General features: G+C 42.9%; 1 protein-coding gene across 9 annotated transcripts in view; it reads left to right on the top strand.

Annotated features, from left to right (window-relative positions):
• VPS13B (vacuolar protein sorting 13 homolog B) overlaps positions 1-16,145 on the top strand; it is a 999,042-nt gene that overhangs the window by 589,810 nt on the left and 393,087 nt on the right. For all 9 annotated transcript variants that reach the window (XR_012901295.1, XM_075920306.1, XM_075920307.1 and 6 more), the window contains one exon: positions 9,020-9,191. Coding sequence is in view for 8 of the 9 variants with exons in the window: in XM_075920306.1 (XP_075776421.1) it covers positions 9,020-9,191 (172 nt within the window). In the remaining variant the exon portion in view is untranslated. The remainder of the gene's footprint in view (positions 1-9,019; positions 9,192-16,145) is intronic.

Below are 16,145 nucleotides of genomic sequence, written 5' to 3'. Positions count from 1 at the left end.
CTCTCATTTAAAGTTCACTTCTAGTCATGTACAGTCCATTCAGGCCTTTCTTGTATCATTGTATTTTAACACAAAATTCCAATGTATTTTTTAAAAACCACTTCACATAGAGGAGAGATTAAAGTGTGTTCATAGGAAACATTTGGAAATCAGGCAACTCTGAGCATAAACATAGTTAGAATCATAGTTTAACTCCAGCAGTAGAGAAAACTCTGAACACCTTGGTCTCCTTTCTAAAGTCTGCATTCATTTCTATTTATGGTTATATTAGCAGCAATGTCTGTTCCACTGCATGGTTCATCCAGAAAAAGAGGCTAGCCTCCCAACCAGATACCCCAGACTGAATTCTTGGTAGACTCTGGGTGCCAGATATTTAGTTAATACTATTTACATTTCCTAAAACTCATTGCACATTCCTCCATCACTGTACATTTTATATGCCTTGGTTCATACTAGCTAAATGCATTTTTTCAATGATCTCCCTAATGCAGCCACAAGGAATCTTGTTCCAGAATTAACAACTAGAATCTTTGTCAAGCATGATGCATCATTTAATATTTTCAGAAAATTATGTTTTAAAAAATGGTGGGAAAATTATTGCCTACATTTTCTGCAGCACACAGCTATCTGTGTCCTCAACCACTGAACAAAAACATCTTCAATTTTCAGTGAGAAAAAAATTATACAACGTAGGCTTAAACTCTGAAAAACACGAATCAGTTTACTACATATAACTAAAACAGAGTGAGAGTAAGCCAATTCATAAAATGCAAACTTTGCCAAGATGGCAGTATGTTTTTTTGTGAAAGGTGCCAATGTGTGTTTAATTTATTATTGCTTTCTTTTTTAGCTATTCAGAAACTGAGAAATCTGCCGAATTTTTAAGGAAAAATATATTTTCACATGAAAAGTGATTCTGAAACACTTGAACATATCTTATGGGAGAATGAGACTATGGAGTAGGGAGGAAGACCTTCCTTTTCAAAAAAGCACATAGTTTGTAAATTAGATTGGTAAATTACGTGTGCCAACACTAGTAAAAGATCTTAAATTCTCCAACTGAAAAAACCAAGGAAAATAATTCTATAAAATGAAAAGAATAGAGAATAGCAAATGAATTCATACAATATCAAAATTGGCTTGAATTTCAATTTGAACTAAGCTCGAACATAACTTTAGGTTTAAATAATTATTGTTTCTCCATTTCCTTGATCATCAATTGTGAAATCAGTTTCAGGGTCTTAGCTATAGAAACCTGTCTTTGGCTGGCTATTGCCCTCAGATCTCACATGCTCCAGTGCTTCTGAGCCAGGAGCCTCTAAATCACATGAGATTAGAATAAAACAGTCATCCTGACAGAAGACTTCACAGTGAAAACATCTTATAGTGTGCTTATGAAGTAGCCAATTATGGAAGTGTGGGAAATCTATTAGGATGTGAGGGCTATGTTAAGAAAGAACTATGTGGTAGGATTATGAGAGGAATAATAAGGATGCAGTCTCTTCATCATTGTTGGAAATGAAATGGGAAGATGATATTGGTGTGCAGAAGTTACTTTTTAGAAAGTAGAGAAACATCTTTTAATTAGGAAGTGAGATTGAATATCAAAGTGCTTTGATCTGAAAGTGCTGTCTGTTGTCCTGGCAAGATATTCCTCTTCACTGCTGCTTCTACTGAAATTTATATAAGCTTCTAAATCAGAGTTTGCCTTCTCATTTGTGGGTCCATGGAGGTAAAGAGCTTGGGCATCTTTGTCCTTGTCATCAAATCAGTCATTGTGATTGTATTTTTGGACACCTAGTATTTTGACAGCAGTTTTGTAGGTTGTTTCCTTGGTGTTAATCCCTTCCTTCTCAGTGTGGTTTAAAGTAGAAGGTTCGGAAATGTGGCTAGTCCCAGGGAGGCGCAGAAACAGGCAAACTATTACTAAATATCTTTTAAACTTTTATTAAAGGGTTTCTATGTATAAATTATGATTTTATCAATTTCTTACATACGTAGACACCAAATAATTATTAGAATGTCCAATAAGCAAAATGCAATACAGTAAAGAAAATTCCTTGAGGTTTTTCTCTAAATCCTAATAGTTGTTAACAAGGGACTAGGGATTATTAACAATTACATTTACGTCAGTCTTACTTATAAGACTAATCATTTATCTAAAACTTTTAACACTACTACTTAACAATACCTTTAAACAATTTCAGATAATACTTACATTTAACAGACACACAAACTACAACAACATATTTGGTATTCGTTATGTTTGGTATACGTTATGCTCTACAGGAACTTGTTTGGTTCGGTGAGCGGGAGGTGGCCCTCGGGTAATCAGTCCTCGGACCTGGCTCTCATTCTGCCATCCAATGTTTATTCGGGATTCCTCAGTTTGATACAGGAGGGGAAGCTGTTTTATAGAGAAAGCTTTTGCGCACTTTTTGTGATAGGCTAGCAGACCCTGTCTGCTAAGTGACAGGGATAAGGGGATGAGATGGGTTTTTTTTCCCCCTTTTCTGCCTTATTGGGCATGGCACAGTCAGCACAACCAGCATGAACTTTACATGAACTTTTTAAGGTCTGGTTTTGGTTCCTGTTCGTCACTGATCTTTAAGTTACATAGTGTAAGGGTTTTCATCAAGGGGAAGCTGACCTTTTGCTTGGATGGCAATACGCGCGTGAGGCCTGGCCAGCAAAGAGCCTGCTTCCATACTCAGTAGTGGGCGGCTGCTTGGAACCTTCATTGTTGATGACTAAGGAAGTGTCCAGACTATGCTGAAGCTTGTGTCTCACACATTTCAAGTTTACCTATATCCAACTTTTTCCTGAATACAGCAGACTGATGACGGCGGACAAAGGCTCAAAGGGGACAACACTGTGTAACATGTAATGGTCAGACCAGGAGCCAGTGCAAGAGTCAACGTAACACCAGAAAGATCTTTGTTTTGTAATGAAGTAGTCAATCATTTGCCAGTGCTTAGACCAAAGGCGCATCTAAGTTGCTTTTATTTGTTCACCTGTTGGAAGAATGTGCTCACAATAGCAAGCTCATGCTGCTTGCTATTGAAGAAGGAACTTACCATTTGAGTTCTCATTTCCAATACCATGATATACAAGCATTTTTGGCCATGTTGTGCAGACCTGACCAACTTTAGAATTAAAATCACCGACTATATACAGCTTGGATTTAAAGGTACCGAAGAAATCACTGAATTTAGGCTATCATAGAAAGCCTCCTTTTTATGGTCTGCAGCAGGCAAAGTGGGTACATATACACTAACAAGTACAATGTACTATCCCTGCCTCAGACTAAGCTTTGCAATCAGAGGACTGATGGCATGTGGCTGGGATTCAAGCTGGAGAACTAGTGATGTCCTGATTGCAAAGCCAACTCCCACTTACCTTGCATGACCCTCAAGATAGCCCACTCCAACCTCTGGAAATTGGCTGGTACCTAAGACGCATGTTTCACTTAAGGCTGTGACATCTATGTTATAGCGTGCAAGTTCTCTGCCAATGATTGCTGTCCTGTGTTCATGGTGATCATTGCTGCCAAGAAGTGTGCACACATTCCAAGATTCAAAGGGTATGTCACAGGTCAACCAGTGGGTGGCCGATGCGTTTGTCACTATGCGTCCCTGGGCGGAGTGGGAGTCCGGGCCCACCCTCTCTCCAGACCCCGGCCCAGGGCCCTAACGCCGAGTGCAACGCTCTCGGCGGTAGCAGACGGGGTATGTTCCCCCAAACGCGCCTACTCTCAGGTTCCGTGGCCCGCCCTGGGCCTTGGGCACTCTGCCTTAAATCACGGGCCGGTCACGCCCCCCCCCCCCCCGTCTCCTTCCCGTTCGCCGACCATTTGTCGCACTCCACTCTTATCCCCTCCGCCAGTCCCAGCCCGCTGGCCGCGTCTAACCCCCTCTCCCCTTGCCTTATGTGCTCCCCTCTACCTTCCTGCTCCGGGCGCCTCTCCTGCCTAGCGTCCCCGGCGTCTCTTAAATGCCGCGCTTCCGGGTTGCCCCCCCCGTGACGCGCCCGGGTGCATCCGTGACGTCGGCGCTGGTCTCGAGCGCGCCCGTGACGTAGACGCCCCACTCGGGCGCCTGCTGATGCCGCCTTGCGCTGCCGTGCGGTTGCGCGTCCGGCGTGGTTGGACCCGCCGTGCCGTTTTCTCCCCCCCCCTCGTCCTGCACTAGTGGGAGGTGACGGGGTTGCTCCACCCCGTCACAGGATAGTTTCTGTTTAGTCATTGATTTATAACTGCAAAATTGGATATACAGTTGGTTGCATTTAACCAAGAGGAATCAACTGGAACAAGCTGTTTTCTCCTCTCCCTCATTTCTTTCAAAGAAAGCAGTGTTGTCCTTAAATATGGCTGCTTTGTAACCCAGGCTGGATATGGGAGCTACTACTGTTTCAGTTCAGCAGACAGATGACCATCATGCCTTGGCCACCTACATGCATGTTTGTGGCTAGGTGCTTCCAGTACCATCCTCTACCTGCATCTGACGTCACTTACCCATCGCTGTAAGACTTTCATTAATAAGAGGTAAATCTTTAGTGTCAAGAGAGAAACCTTCACATATGAATGGATTCAAGTTAGGCTGGCACATGAGTTCCAACACTCTTTTCATACTGACCATCATACACAGGCACAGGAACTGTGACATGTGCATTGAAGGGAGAGAGCACAGGTCTGAGGTCAGAATTGCCTTCTTCTAGGTACTGTTGGTCCATGGTGCCTTATTCCATATTATTCAGTGCAACTGCTCGAGATCAGTCTTCCCCAATCCGCTCCCCTGAAGATGTGCCTCAACACCATAGTACCCCAGAATGAAATGCTCCATATGCTTGATGCAAGGAGAGCCTTGGCTTTCTATTTGGATAGGACATGAGCCTTCAGAAAATCTTAGAGACTGTTTCATTTCTGTTGCAGATCAATTAAAAGTTACAGCAATGTCATCTCAGTGGGTATCTGGCTGTTAAAGTCTGTTACCAATTGTGTAGCATAACACCCTATCTTTCATATGCATGCACTCTATAAGATCAGTCTCTTTGTCAGCTGCCTTCTCCAAGGGGTATCCCTGGCATTGAAGATCTGCATAGCAGCTACGTGGGCATCTGCACACACTTTTGCAGAACACTGCCGTCCTGGAGAGTTCAGCTACAGACGCTAAACTCAGTGCCTAATCGTCCATATTAAATTTTACTCCAAAGTATCAGCCTCCAGTGTTGAGCACTGGTCAGGAGTCCCTTAAAGTTCTCAGATCAGCAGCTTGGGGACACAGACAACCTATGTGGAGAACCCATAGAGATACACATCTCAGAACCATCATTATAGCATAAGATAACACCTTTTCACAGTGGACAGAGGTGCATAGCCTGGTCCTCCCAAGATCTGTACTAAGGCCAATGATGGTTAGCATATGTATGAATGATCTGGAAAAAGGGGTAAACAGTGAGATGGCAAAGTTTTCAGATAATGCAAAATTACTAAGTTAAAGTAGCTGGCAAAAAGTAAGAGAGAGCTCTCTCAAAACTGGGTGGCTGGGCAACAAAATGCCAGATGAAATTCAGTGTTGATAAATGTAAGGTAATGCACTTTGGACAATATAATCCTAACTGCTTTGGGGGTAGCCGAGTTAGTCTGTACAGGATAAACTTAAACAACAAATAGAATGGTAGCCCTTTATAGACTAACGAAATGTGTAGATGATGATATGAGCTTTCGTGGGCACAGCCCACTGTACGTATAAAAAGATGGGATCTGAATTAGCTGTTACATCTCAGAAGGGGATTTTGGATTCATTGTGGATACTTATTTGAAAACAGCCACTCAATTTGCAGTCAAAAAAGCTAACAATGTCAGGAACCATAAAGAAAAGGATAGCTAATAAGACAGAAGGTATTGTATTGCTACTGTATAAATCCATACTGAATATCTATCTTGAATATTAAGTGCAATGTTAATGCTTATAAAGCAGTGTTGAGTGTTCACTTCATCTAAAAAAAGGATATATTAGAATTGGAAAAAGTAGAGGAGAGAAACAAAAATGATTAGGTTATGGAACATCTTCCTGTATACAAAGCGAGAATGTTCAATTTGGAAAAGAGACAAATAGGGACAATGTGATAGAAGTATATATAATCATGAATGGTGCGTAGAAAGTGAATAGGGAATAGTTACTGACCCCCTCACATAACACAAGTACTAGAGGTCACCCAGTGAATTTAACAGGCAAGTATATTTAAAATAAACATAAGGAAGTACTTCTTTATACAACACAATAATCAACCTGTGAAACATATCGCCAGAGGATGTGAATGCCAAATGTAAAAGTAGGTTCAAAAGAGAATTAGATGAGGTCATGGAGAATGGATCCATCAAAGATAATTTGTTAAAATAACCAGAAATGCAACCCTATGCTTCACATGTCCCTGAACCTCTGACTGCTATAAACTGAGACTGGATAACAGTGATTGGATCACTTGATAAATTGTTCTGTTCACTCTCTCTGAAGGATCAGATACCAATCACTGTTGAAAGACAGGATACTAGACTAGACGGACCATTGGTCTGTGCCAGTGTGGTCATTCTTATGTTCATGCTCCCAGGATAGAACCTTCAAATTCTTAACCACAAAAATATGGTGATTTAAAAAATACTTAGTGCCAATTCTCAAGGAAATTTGTATACTTTCCTTTTTCAAATGTTTTGTTAGTGCCATGCAAACATTCTTCTTGGCCAATCGGTTTGTATAAAATCTTTTTAAAATTGTAAAATTCACTCGTCTAAGTGGCTTCCAAATTTAATGCCAATTTTGAATTGAAACATTTATAGCCCTGGATAGTCAATTAATATCCAGACTTTGAAATCATAGAGATAACATGCAGTAGTGTTGCTGCACCACTAGGAAGATTGCAAGCTTAATTGGTGTCAATTAACCAGTTTCTGTTGTGGATTGCAGACATTTGAATGGCAGTATTAGCTTCTGTAAAAGTGAAACATCCTACATGTTTTTGTGGCTTAGAGACTACAAGAACAGATTAGGTAGCAGTACTCACAGGATACGTAAAGGAACAGCTTGTGACACCATGAAAGTTGGAAACTAACTTTTAGTGACAGCTCTAAGTTTCTCTTGTGATTACTTGATTTCAGGAGAAAGAAAAGCATGGTATTGCAAGAACTGGGAACACTATCTGTTTTGGTCTCAAATTTACTGGCAAAACTAACAGCTATGTCTTGTTCACAGTGAGAACTTGATACATTTTAAAAAACAATAACAAACGTGTACACACATACACACACACACACACACACAAAACTGGGAAGAGAAAGATTTGTCCCACTATTTTCTATGCGAAGTAGTTACATATGCAACTGACTGATATTTTACAATGTGTTTTGCAGTGGAATTCTCTGCAGAGTCATATTAAATTTTAGTAGCAATGGATTTTTCAAACAAGTTTGGAAAGATCTTTTTCTCTTAGTCACATTACAAAACTGGGGGATCAACAGTAAAACTGGGCGTATCCTTACTGTGGAGAGGTGTATAGAATCAAGGGAAAGAACAGGAAGGTCAGTCCCAGGCTCATAAAAACTGCACTTTGGAAATATCTCCCAACGGAATCTAGTAATTGATTCTAGATAATTGGGTATTCCTTCAAAATCTCATTGGGAGAGAATAGGTTCTTAGACTCTGTCCTGTACTTCCATATAGGTGGGAGAAATTGTATGGGTCAGCCCTTCTGTCTAATCAGTCCTTTCTAAACAGGTTTTTCAATGTGTGGTTTTCATTAGTTGTGCTTTCTCAGAGATTCCTCATTTTTGTGCCCTGTCAAGTCTTTGAATTTTAGAGAAGGAGCAGAAACTATTCTAAAAGACAGGATGTCTTCTTTATATTTTCCCCACTTGCAAATTTAGTAAGGATTTTCCCCAGAAACCATATAGAAAATTCAGCTGTCCAATAGAAAGTTGTTGAGCCAAATTTGGAGACTAATTTCAGTTCAAAGATGAAAGTCAGGGTATCAGTTCTGAAAATTTAAATGCACCCTGAACTCTGGAGTTGTTCCCACTTGTGGAGGGGTGTGGCACTGGGGCGACCCCCTCTGGGCCTTGCCGGGCCGCTGTCCCGCCCTTCCTTCGTCCCTCACCCGGGGTCTCCGTCCTAGGTGCTCCCTACACCCTGGTGTCCTGCCCCAAGTCCGGCAGGGTCGGTCCACAATTAGGGTTGACTTACTGGTGTCTGCGCCGGTGGAGGAGGGTAGGGGGGCTCGGGCCCGCCCTCACTCGAGCCCCGACCCAGGGCCCTAAGGTCTGGGGGATGCTACCCCCAGTCCTGGTTGATGGGGGAGTGGGTCCCCTTAACACACCAACCCCCCGGGTTCCGGTACCCTGCCCTGGGTCACTTCCTACCTCCCTCATTGCGTCGCCATGGCAGCTGGGTCTCTCGAGTCTCTGTAGCCGGGGCCCGAGATGCCTCCACCGAGCCGCCCTCCGTCCGGCGGCTCTTCTCCCTCTGCTCCAGTGGCGGCGCTCCCTTTGAACGTCCCGCCCCGATGACGTCACCTGCCGCGGGGCGGGGCTTCCTCCTACGCCGGGCGTTGTCGTCCTGCTGGGCGCTTGCGCCGTCCAGCGCGGCAGGGCCGTGCTGGAGTCCTGTCCTCCCGTCCGGGCCGGGGCCGCGGCGGCGTGGCTGGATGCCGCTCGTGTGGGCTCGCGCTCAGCCCCGCCCGCGGCAGAACAAGCTGCACAGGGCAGGAGCTGGCGCGGCGCCACCGCTTCTCCCCAGCACGCCGGGGACGGCGCTCGGTCCGTGCAGGGCTCGGGCGCTGCCCCATCACACCACTGCTTCCATAATCTATGGTGCTTTTGTATTTTAAAATGATCAATGTATAAACATATTATAGACAGTATATGTAAATGAGTTTTTTTTAATTTAGATGTTCCTGGGAAGTGTTTCTAAATTATTACATAATCTGGTCGTTTGCTGGGCCTTTTCAGTTGGTAATTCTGTTTTTCTAGGCTGATTCTGTACAAGGTGGTGATGATTCACCATTCTCAGACTCTGTTACCTTGGAGCAAACAACAAGTAACATTGGAGTATCAAGTGGACGTGTCAGTTTGTGGATGCAGTGGATGTTGCCAAAAATTACTGTAAAACTATTTGCACCAGATCCTGGAAGCAAAGGCACAGGTATTATACACAAAATTATCTATTTTAATTTACTATGTTAAGTTTTGTAGTTATTTTAAGATAAACCCAATTGCTATTTGGAGCAAGTATTCATTAATTGAAAACTCTGATAATTATAAAAAGATACATGTGTTTGTCCAGTGTTTTAGCATTGAGCAATATGCCATCGTGCATGGGATCAGACTTCAATATAGCCCTTTGCCTCTGAATTGGCAGTGATTTGAGCTTTGCAAAGGTTGAAGCTTAGACCGAGCACACACAGTGCAGTGTTTTTTGTTTTTTTTAAGACAATTTGTTCACTTCATTTGAGTTATAGAAGTATGAACAGTGGCGGCCTGTCAATACAGGTGACCTAGGCGGTCGCTTAGGACACCAAGATAAATGGCCGTTGAGGGCTTTGAAGGTGGGGGCGCCGATCGCGTGTTTCGCCTAGGGCGCCAGTTGCCGGCAACTCGTCTAGGGCCGCTCCTGAGTATGAATAACAGTATATTTTTCTCACGTGCAATGATATGCTTTTTTTTCCCCCATGCAGACGTTTTTAAAATCAGATGCTGTTAAAATTTAATTTGCAAATGACTCATCCTTGGTAAGGATTAGTACTACAGGAAATCTGAATTAAAAGTTAGTGATTTTCAATGATACAGGATTAAAGTTTGTGCATCAGCAGTATGCATGTTTCAGTAAGTTTTTCTTGTGATGGTATGTTCCCAACTATAAATTGCTGTAAACAATTTTGCTTTTTTCTATCAACTTTTTAAAATGTTGTTGATTTTTAAATGACATAAATTTAACATAATCTTTAGAATATTTTAAAACTAAGGAATTTAATATTATTAAAATTATTTATGTTGAAAATAGAACTATGGTTTAATGGTGATATACAATTCACTTGTTTCTTTTTTGTTAGGGAGATATCACTTTTGCACTAATATGATTTTAAAATAACTTTTCTTCTTTGAGTGCTGTGCTGTCCCTATTGGGTACTCCACTTCAAGTGCTGGTGCATCCTCGTGCCCACAATTGGAGACTTTTTACAGCAGTACCTTGCCGCTCATGCTCATACCACACCTGATGGTGCTGTTGGCATCTGTTGACTACACACACAACACTGTTCCCTCAGTTCCTTTTCTACCATCTTCGACAGCAGATAGAACTCTCCACAGTTGCTCTTTCGTCAGCTAAAAACAATGATAAATTAGTTAGAACCTTGAATTTTTTTGCCAACCCAGGTTTCTCAATCAACCTTCTTCTTTCTTTCTTCCTTCAAAAACACTTAAAAATACAATTATTATTTAAAAAAAACCCTTTATTTTGGGGCCTTTCCTGCCAGTTGGGCCTTCCCTTCCTCTTCTCTTTCTTTTCTGCCCACCCTTTGACTAGCCGTCATGCCTAATTCACCAGGTTTTAAAAGATGTGACACTTGTAAAGATCCCATGCCCATTTCTTACAGGCATTTATCCTGTGTCAAATGCCTTTGAGAGGGCCATATTTCACTCAAGTAACCTCACTGTTCCAACCTAACCGTCAGAGCTAGGTGTGATAGAGAACTCCATCTAAAAATAGTTTTGCTGGAAAAATCACTCCTGACTTCAGATCTAGCTCTGACAAGGCAGGTCCTAAGGATAAGATTTATGCCACTTCAAAGAAACATTCCACTTCATCGGCAGAAAAAAGCCCTGACAAAACCAGAGCTTTTCCTATCAGATCCCTGCTTCCGGTGCTGAACTTCACCAAACTCAGCACCGCTGACAAGCTAGGCACTTCTGGCACCATCTCGGCATACATTCTGATGGCGCAGAAGCGCACATGCTCAAAGCTGAAACATAAAATCTCCATAACAGCACAGAATACTTCAGCTGGGGGCTCTACACTGAAGCTGACCAACTCCTACCCAGATTTGGGCACTGGCACTTCAAATGCTGACATTGGCCAAACCAGAACCACAGAAAACCATGCTGATGCAGTCCTTGGCATTGCTACACGTCCTCCAGCACAGTGACATACAGGTTCATTTGGTGCCACAATCACCGCTCTTTGACACCGGCCATTCTGTCCACTAGCTTTCATCCCTGGCACCATCAGTTTCATACAATGACCCAAACACAGCACCACATCACAATAGGTACTCCTCTCAACACTCTTTACCTACACAGAGGAGACCTCCCTGGCAGTTGGGCCTGGTGAAGCAGGCTCATAATGTTTTGCCTCCCCATTGGTACAAACAGCTTTGACCATACCTGCCACCTCCATATCCTGGTCCATGGCCACTATCGGACCCATGGTCCTCCTAAAGGAAGCACCATAAACACTGGCCAGAAGACCTATTAGATCCCCCCACTCCAGACCCAAGACACATGGTCGATAATGGAGGACAAAGAACTTCCTGAGGAGGAAGAGCTTTAACACACTGAGAAGGAGCAAAGGTCTCCTCTCCACAACTCTTCCTTCTCACCAGATGAGGTGGTTATTCCAACTACCCCTACATCTATTGATGACCTGACACAGTTTCATGATCTCTTTAAAAGGGTCGTTATGGCCCAGTAAATTGATTATTAGGAAGTGCAGGAAAAGCAGAACAGTCTCCTGGGGATTCTGCAGCCCTCTACCATCACAAAGTTTGCTTTATCCATGGATGAAGCCATCCTAGGGCCAGCTGATACAATCTGGCAAATATAAGCATCAGTAACCCCCACAAATAAAATAGCTGACAGGAAGTACTTTGTACTGGCCAAAGACATGGGACTTTTTATTTTCCCATCCACAACCAAACTCTCTCATTATGATGCTGTTCACCACTGAGCCAAATATCCACAGTTATAAAGATCATAAATGCCTCAATTTCTTTAGATGAAAAGTCTATTCTTCCACCACTTTACAGCTTTGTGTAGCTGATTTTTCTGTCTCACTACACAAATTACTCTAAGCTTCAGGATATCCTTAAACATCTTCCAGAGCAAAAGAGCCTACAACTCCAGGCAATAATACAGGAGGGTAAGACAATCTCATGTGCAGCCCTCCAAGACACTTTAGATGTGTTAGGCACAGCAGCTTGTAGTGCAGCTACCACCATGATCATAAGACGGGCTTCCTGGCTACCAGCCTCTAGCATTCCCATGTGAAGTACCTCCCTTTCAACAAATTTCACCTATTTGCTACCAAGACAAAGTCTTGCACACCATGAAAGACTCCCATAACAGACTGAGAACTCTTGGAATGTACACCCCACCAAATTAACAAAGGAGGTATACTCATCCTAGACCCAGAGACACATATAGGCAACAGCAGAGACCCTTTGACTCCAGGCAAAAAGAATGGCCTCAGTGACATAGACCACAGCAACAGGCTGATACATCTCAACCATCTACATTCAATTTTGAAACTTTGGTTGGGGGTCTGAGCAACCTCTCCCAAGCACCAGAAGGTGCATCACCTAACCTTCAGTTTGCATATCATTTATGGCCCTTTTTCCATCCCTAGGCCAGTATAATTTCAGATCAATGGGTCTTCAAGAGTGTCCGGTGGGGCTACTCCATCTCTTGTATATCTGTTCCTCCTGTCCCTCTTATGGGGTCCCTCCCACAACAATCTCTTACACTTCTACAACATCTATTACAGATGGGTTCGGTGGAGCTAGTTCCAGCTTCTTACTGAGGAAGAGGTTTTTATTCCAAATACTTCCTTACACAGAAAAATACAGGAGCATGGAGACCAATACTCAATCTCAGGAGACTAAACAAATTTATACATAATTGAAGGTTCAAAATGGTAATGCTTGCCATGATTATACCACCACTAGACAGGTTCTCCACCCGTGACCTCCTGGATGCATATTTTCAAATAGCAATACATCCAATACACAGATGTTTTCTGTGTTTAATAGTACAGAGCTGACTACTGGGTGCTCTCATTCAGTTTATCTACGACTCTGAGAGTCTTCTCCAAGACATTGGTGGTAATCTCATTACAGCTCCATTGCAGAGAGTAATTATATTCCCCTATTTGGACAACTGCCTAATCAAGGGTGCTACTTACAGAGAGACAAGGGTTCCTCATTGTCATAACCAGGAGAACTGACCAGAAGCCTGGTGGCTAAGGGGCTATTTATGTCTCCCTAGCCATGTAACTGCTCAGCCAATAGTAATGCAGGCAGGGATTTCAAATTGGGAAAAAGGAATTTTTATAATTTCCCTCCTTTACCAGAGTCAGAGCAGTTTCTTCCAGGTAACAGGGAGATGGGAGGCCGTCTCTCTCCAACAAAAAGTTTTCTCACAATCTGTAAGTAGGTCAAAGTTTAGTTAGCCCATCAGGTTTTATTGTTTTCTGGTTTGGGAATCTGGAATTGAAGTCTGTGCTGTTAAAAATGTCTTTTCTTGCTTTAAAAGTGTTTTTTTCCCCCTCTCTTTTGTAATGAAGCTTTCTAACCCAGGGAATTTTCTCTGAGTATATCAATTAGGGGCTCTTACCATCCAGCCACCTCAACTATGCTTGCAACGGTAGTTTTGTTTTCTTTTTCTTAGTAACCAGTATTGGTTCATTTTTATGTCCTGGTAGGTTTGTCTGTCTGTCTCTGACTAGGAGTCAGCTACCACAGGCTGCAGTTTGTTTTCTCTTTTCTTTTTCAAGCTCTTTGGGGAAAAAGAACTTGGGGTTCCCCATGGGTTGGTTTCAAGTGTCCACCCGTGTTTGTGGGTTCAAAAGCACTTGATGGTGGCAGTGGACTTTCCCCAAAATCCGGGTATTAGGATTTTGGGGGGAAGTTTTTGTACCAAAATCTGTAGAGAGAAGGTTTTGAAGTGTTCTTGCAGGCCCCCACTACTGCTTTTGTCGTGCCAGAGTGGGGAACAGCCTTGACACTCATCAACTTCCACAAGTCAATTTTGGAATCAACTCAGACCCATAAGTTTATAGGGGCGAACTAGAGTCTACATAGGTCAAGACAATGTTGTCCCTACACAGATTTGGCACACTCATTGTTCTTATTGGCAAAGTTTGACTCAGCACTGAAGTTTGCCAGGCTATGTGTGTGCTCTCTTCAGGCCTGGCTCACCACATCATGTTTCCTCCCACAACGTATGGAACAAAAATATATCAGTACCAGAGCACGATCTTTCTTCTCTACATTGGTGGATACAACTTCAAAATATCCTCCAACACATTTCATGCTATCAGGCTGTACCAACTTCCATCAGAACCCTGGATGCCTCATTGCTTGGTTGGGGAGCCCATCTAGAAAGCGATATGATTCAAGGGAAATGGACTTCTTAAGAAGCCATGCTACACATTCACATATTAAAACTCAGAGTGGTGCACTTCCTCCCATGTATATGGAACAGAATGATTTAGGTCTTCACAGACAACACCACTATGCATTACATCAATGCCAGTATGCATTATATCAATCGACAAGGTAGAGCATGAGTAAACTCCCTCTTTGCAGAGGCAGTCAAATTATGGAATTGGTGCTTATGCTATTAGGTTACATGTATGGCGATGTACCTACTTGGTTCCTTCAATACCATGGCAGACACACTCAGCCATCTTTTTTTTCCAATCAGCATGATTGGGAAATAGACACTATGATTCTTCACAAGATCTTTTGCTGTTGGGGACATCCTCATAAGAATCTTTTTATGACATGTTTAAATCACAAATGTCACCACTTCTGCTATAGAGCAAGCCTAGAAGCAACGACACCTTCCTTCTTCAATGAAAAGCACCTCTCCTATACACTTTTCCTCCCAATACCTCTCATTCTGCAAGTCATCCAAAGGTACATTAAGACTAAGCATATATCTTACTTATAGTACCATCATGGATCAGACAGACTTGGTTCCCCTACCTCAAGTGCTTAGCTTTCTGCAATCCCCAAAGCACTGCCACATTGCCCTGATTTCCTGTCTCAGCATCATGGTTGCACACTGCACCCGGATCCAACAATGCTTCACCTCAAAACTCCATGGCTCCATGATGCTGAAAACATCTGCTTAGACAGAGTGAACAGATATTAATAAATAGCCATTGTCCTACTGCCAGGTACACTTACCTGCACAAAGGGAAGTAATTCTCAGTCTGCTGTCAACTGAGACAACAGAAACCACCCACCCTCCTCAGTACCCCTCTCCATTGTACTTGACTATCCCTTGGACTTGAAGGAATCCGACTTGTCCCTGAGCTCATTAAAGATCCACCTGGCCACCATTATAGCATTCCATGACTCGCTTTTCTTTCACCCCATCACTGAACATTTCCTCACAGGCATTCAGAACACATACTCCATGGTAAGAGCTCTTACTCCCCCCGGGACCTTAACCAAGTTCTCAGGAGCCTCACAAGACACACATTTGAGCCATTACCCATGTGTTCTTTCATCCATGTGTCCATGAAAGTGGCATTCCTCATGGCAATCATGTTGGGCAGACGTATTAAGGAAATAGCAACCCTCATGGCTGCCCCCCCTACACTATATTCACCAAGGGCAAAGTCACTTTATGACCCCATCCCAAGTTTCTCACCTAGGTAGTGTCCACCTTCAACATCAATGAGTTCATTCATTTATCCACCTATTTTCCCAAACCACGTGACAACGCTGTACAGGCATCTCTACACATGCTCAGTGTCTGAGGTTCTGCGTGCTATTGCATTCTATCAGGACAGGACTAAATTCTGGAGAAAAATTCCCTATACTTTTTGTCCATAGCACTCTACTATAGGATAGGGCATTCGCCTGGGGAGCTCAGGCTGGTGCTGTCAAGTCCTGCCTGCCCACCCTGGGAGCAACCAGACAGCCAACACAGACTGCTCCAGGTATAGAACTGGCTCACACATTTAGAAAACAGGATAAGGGACCCTCTGAATGTAGTGAGGTAGGGTGGGTTCTGGAGTGGGCTAGGGCATTTGTCTGGGGAGGGCAGTGTGGTGTATTCAAGTCTCACTTTTAAACATTAACATTGTTTT

The sequence above is a fragment of the Pelodiscus sinensis genome, chromosome 2 (genome assembly GCF_049634645.1).
Source record: "Pelodiscus sinensis isolate JC-2024 chromosome 2, ASM4963464v1, whole genome shotgun sequence".
Lineage (NCBI taxonomy): Eukaryota > Metazoa > Chordata > Testudines > Trionychidae > Pelodiscus > Pelodiscus sinensis.
This window is presented reverse-complemented; position numbering and strand designations above follow the sequence as displayed.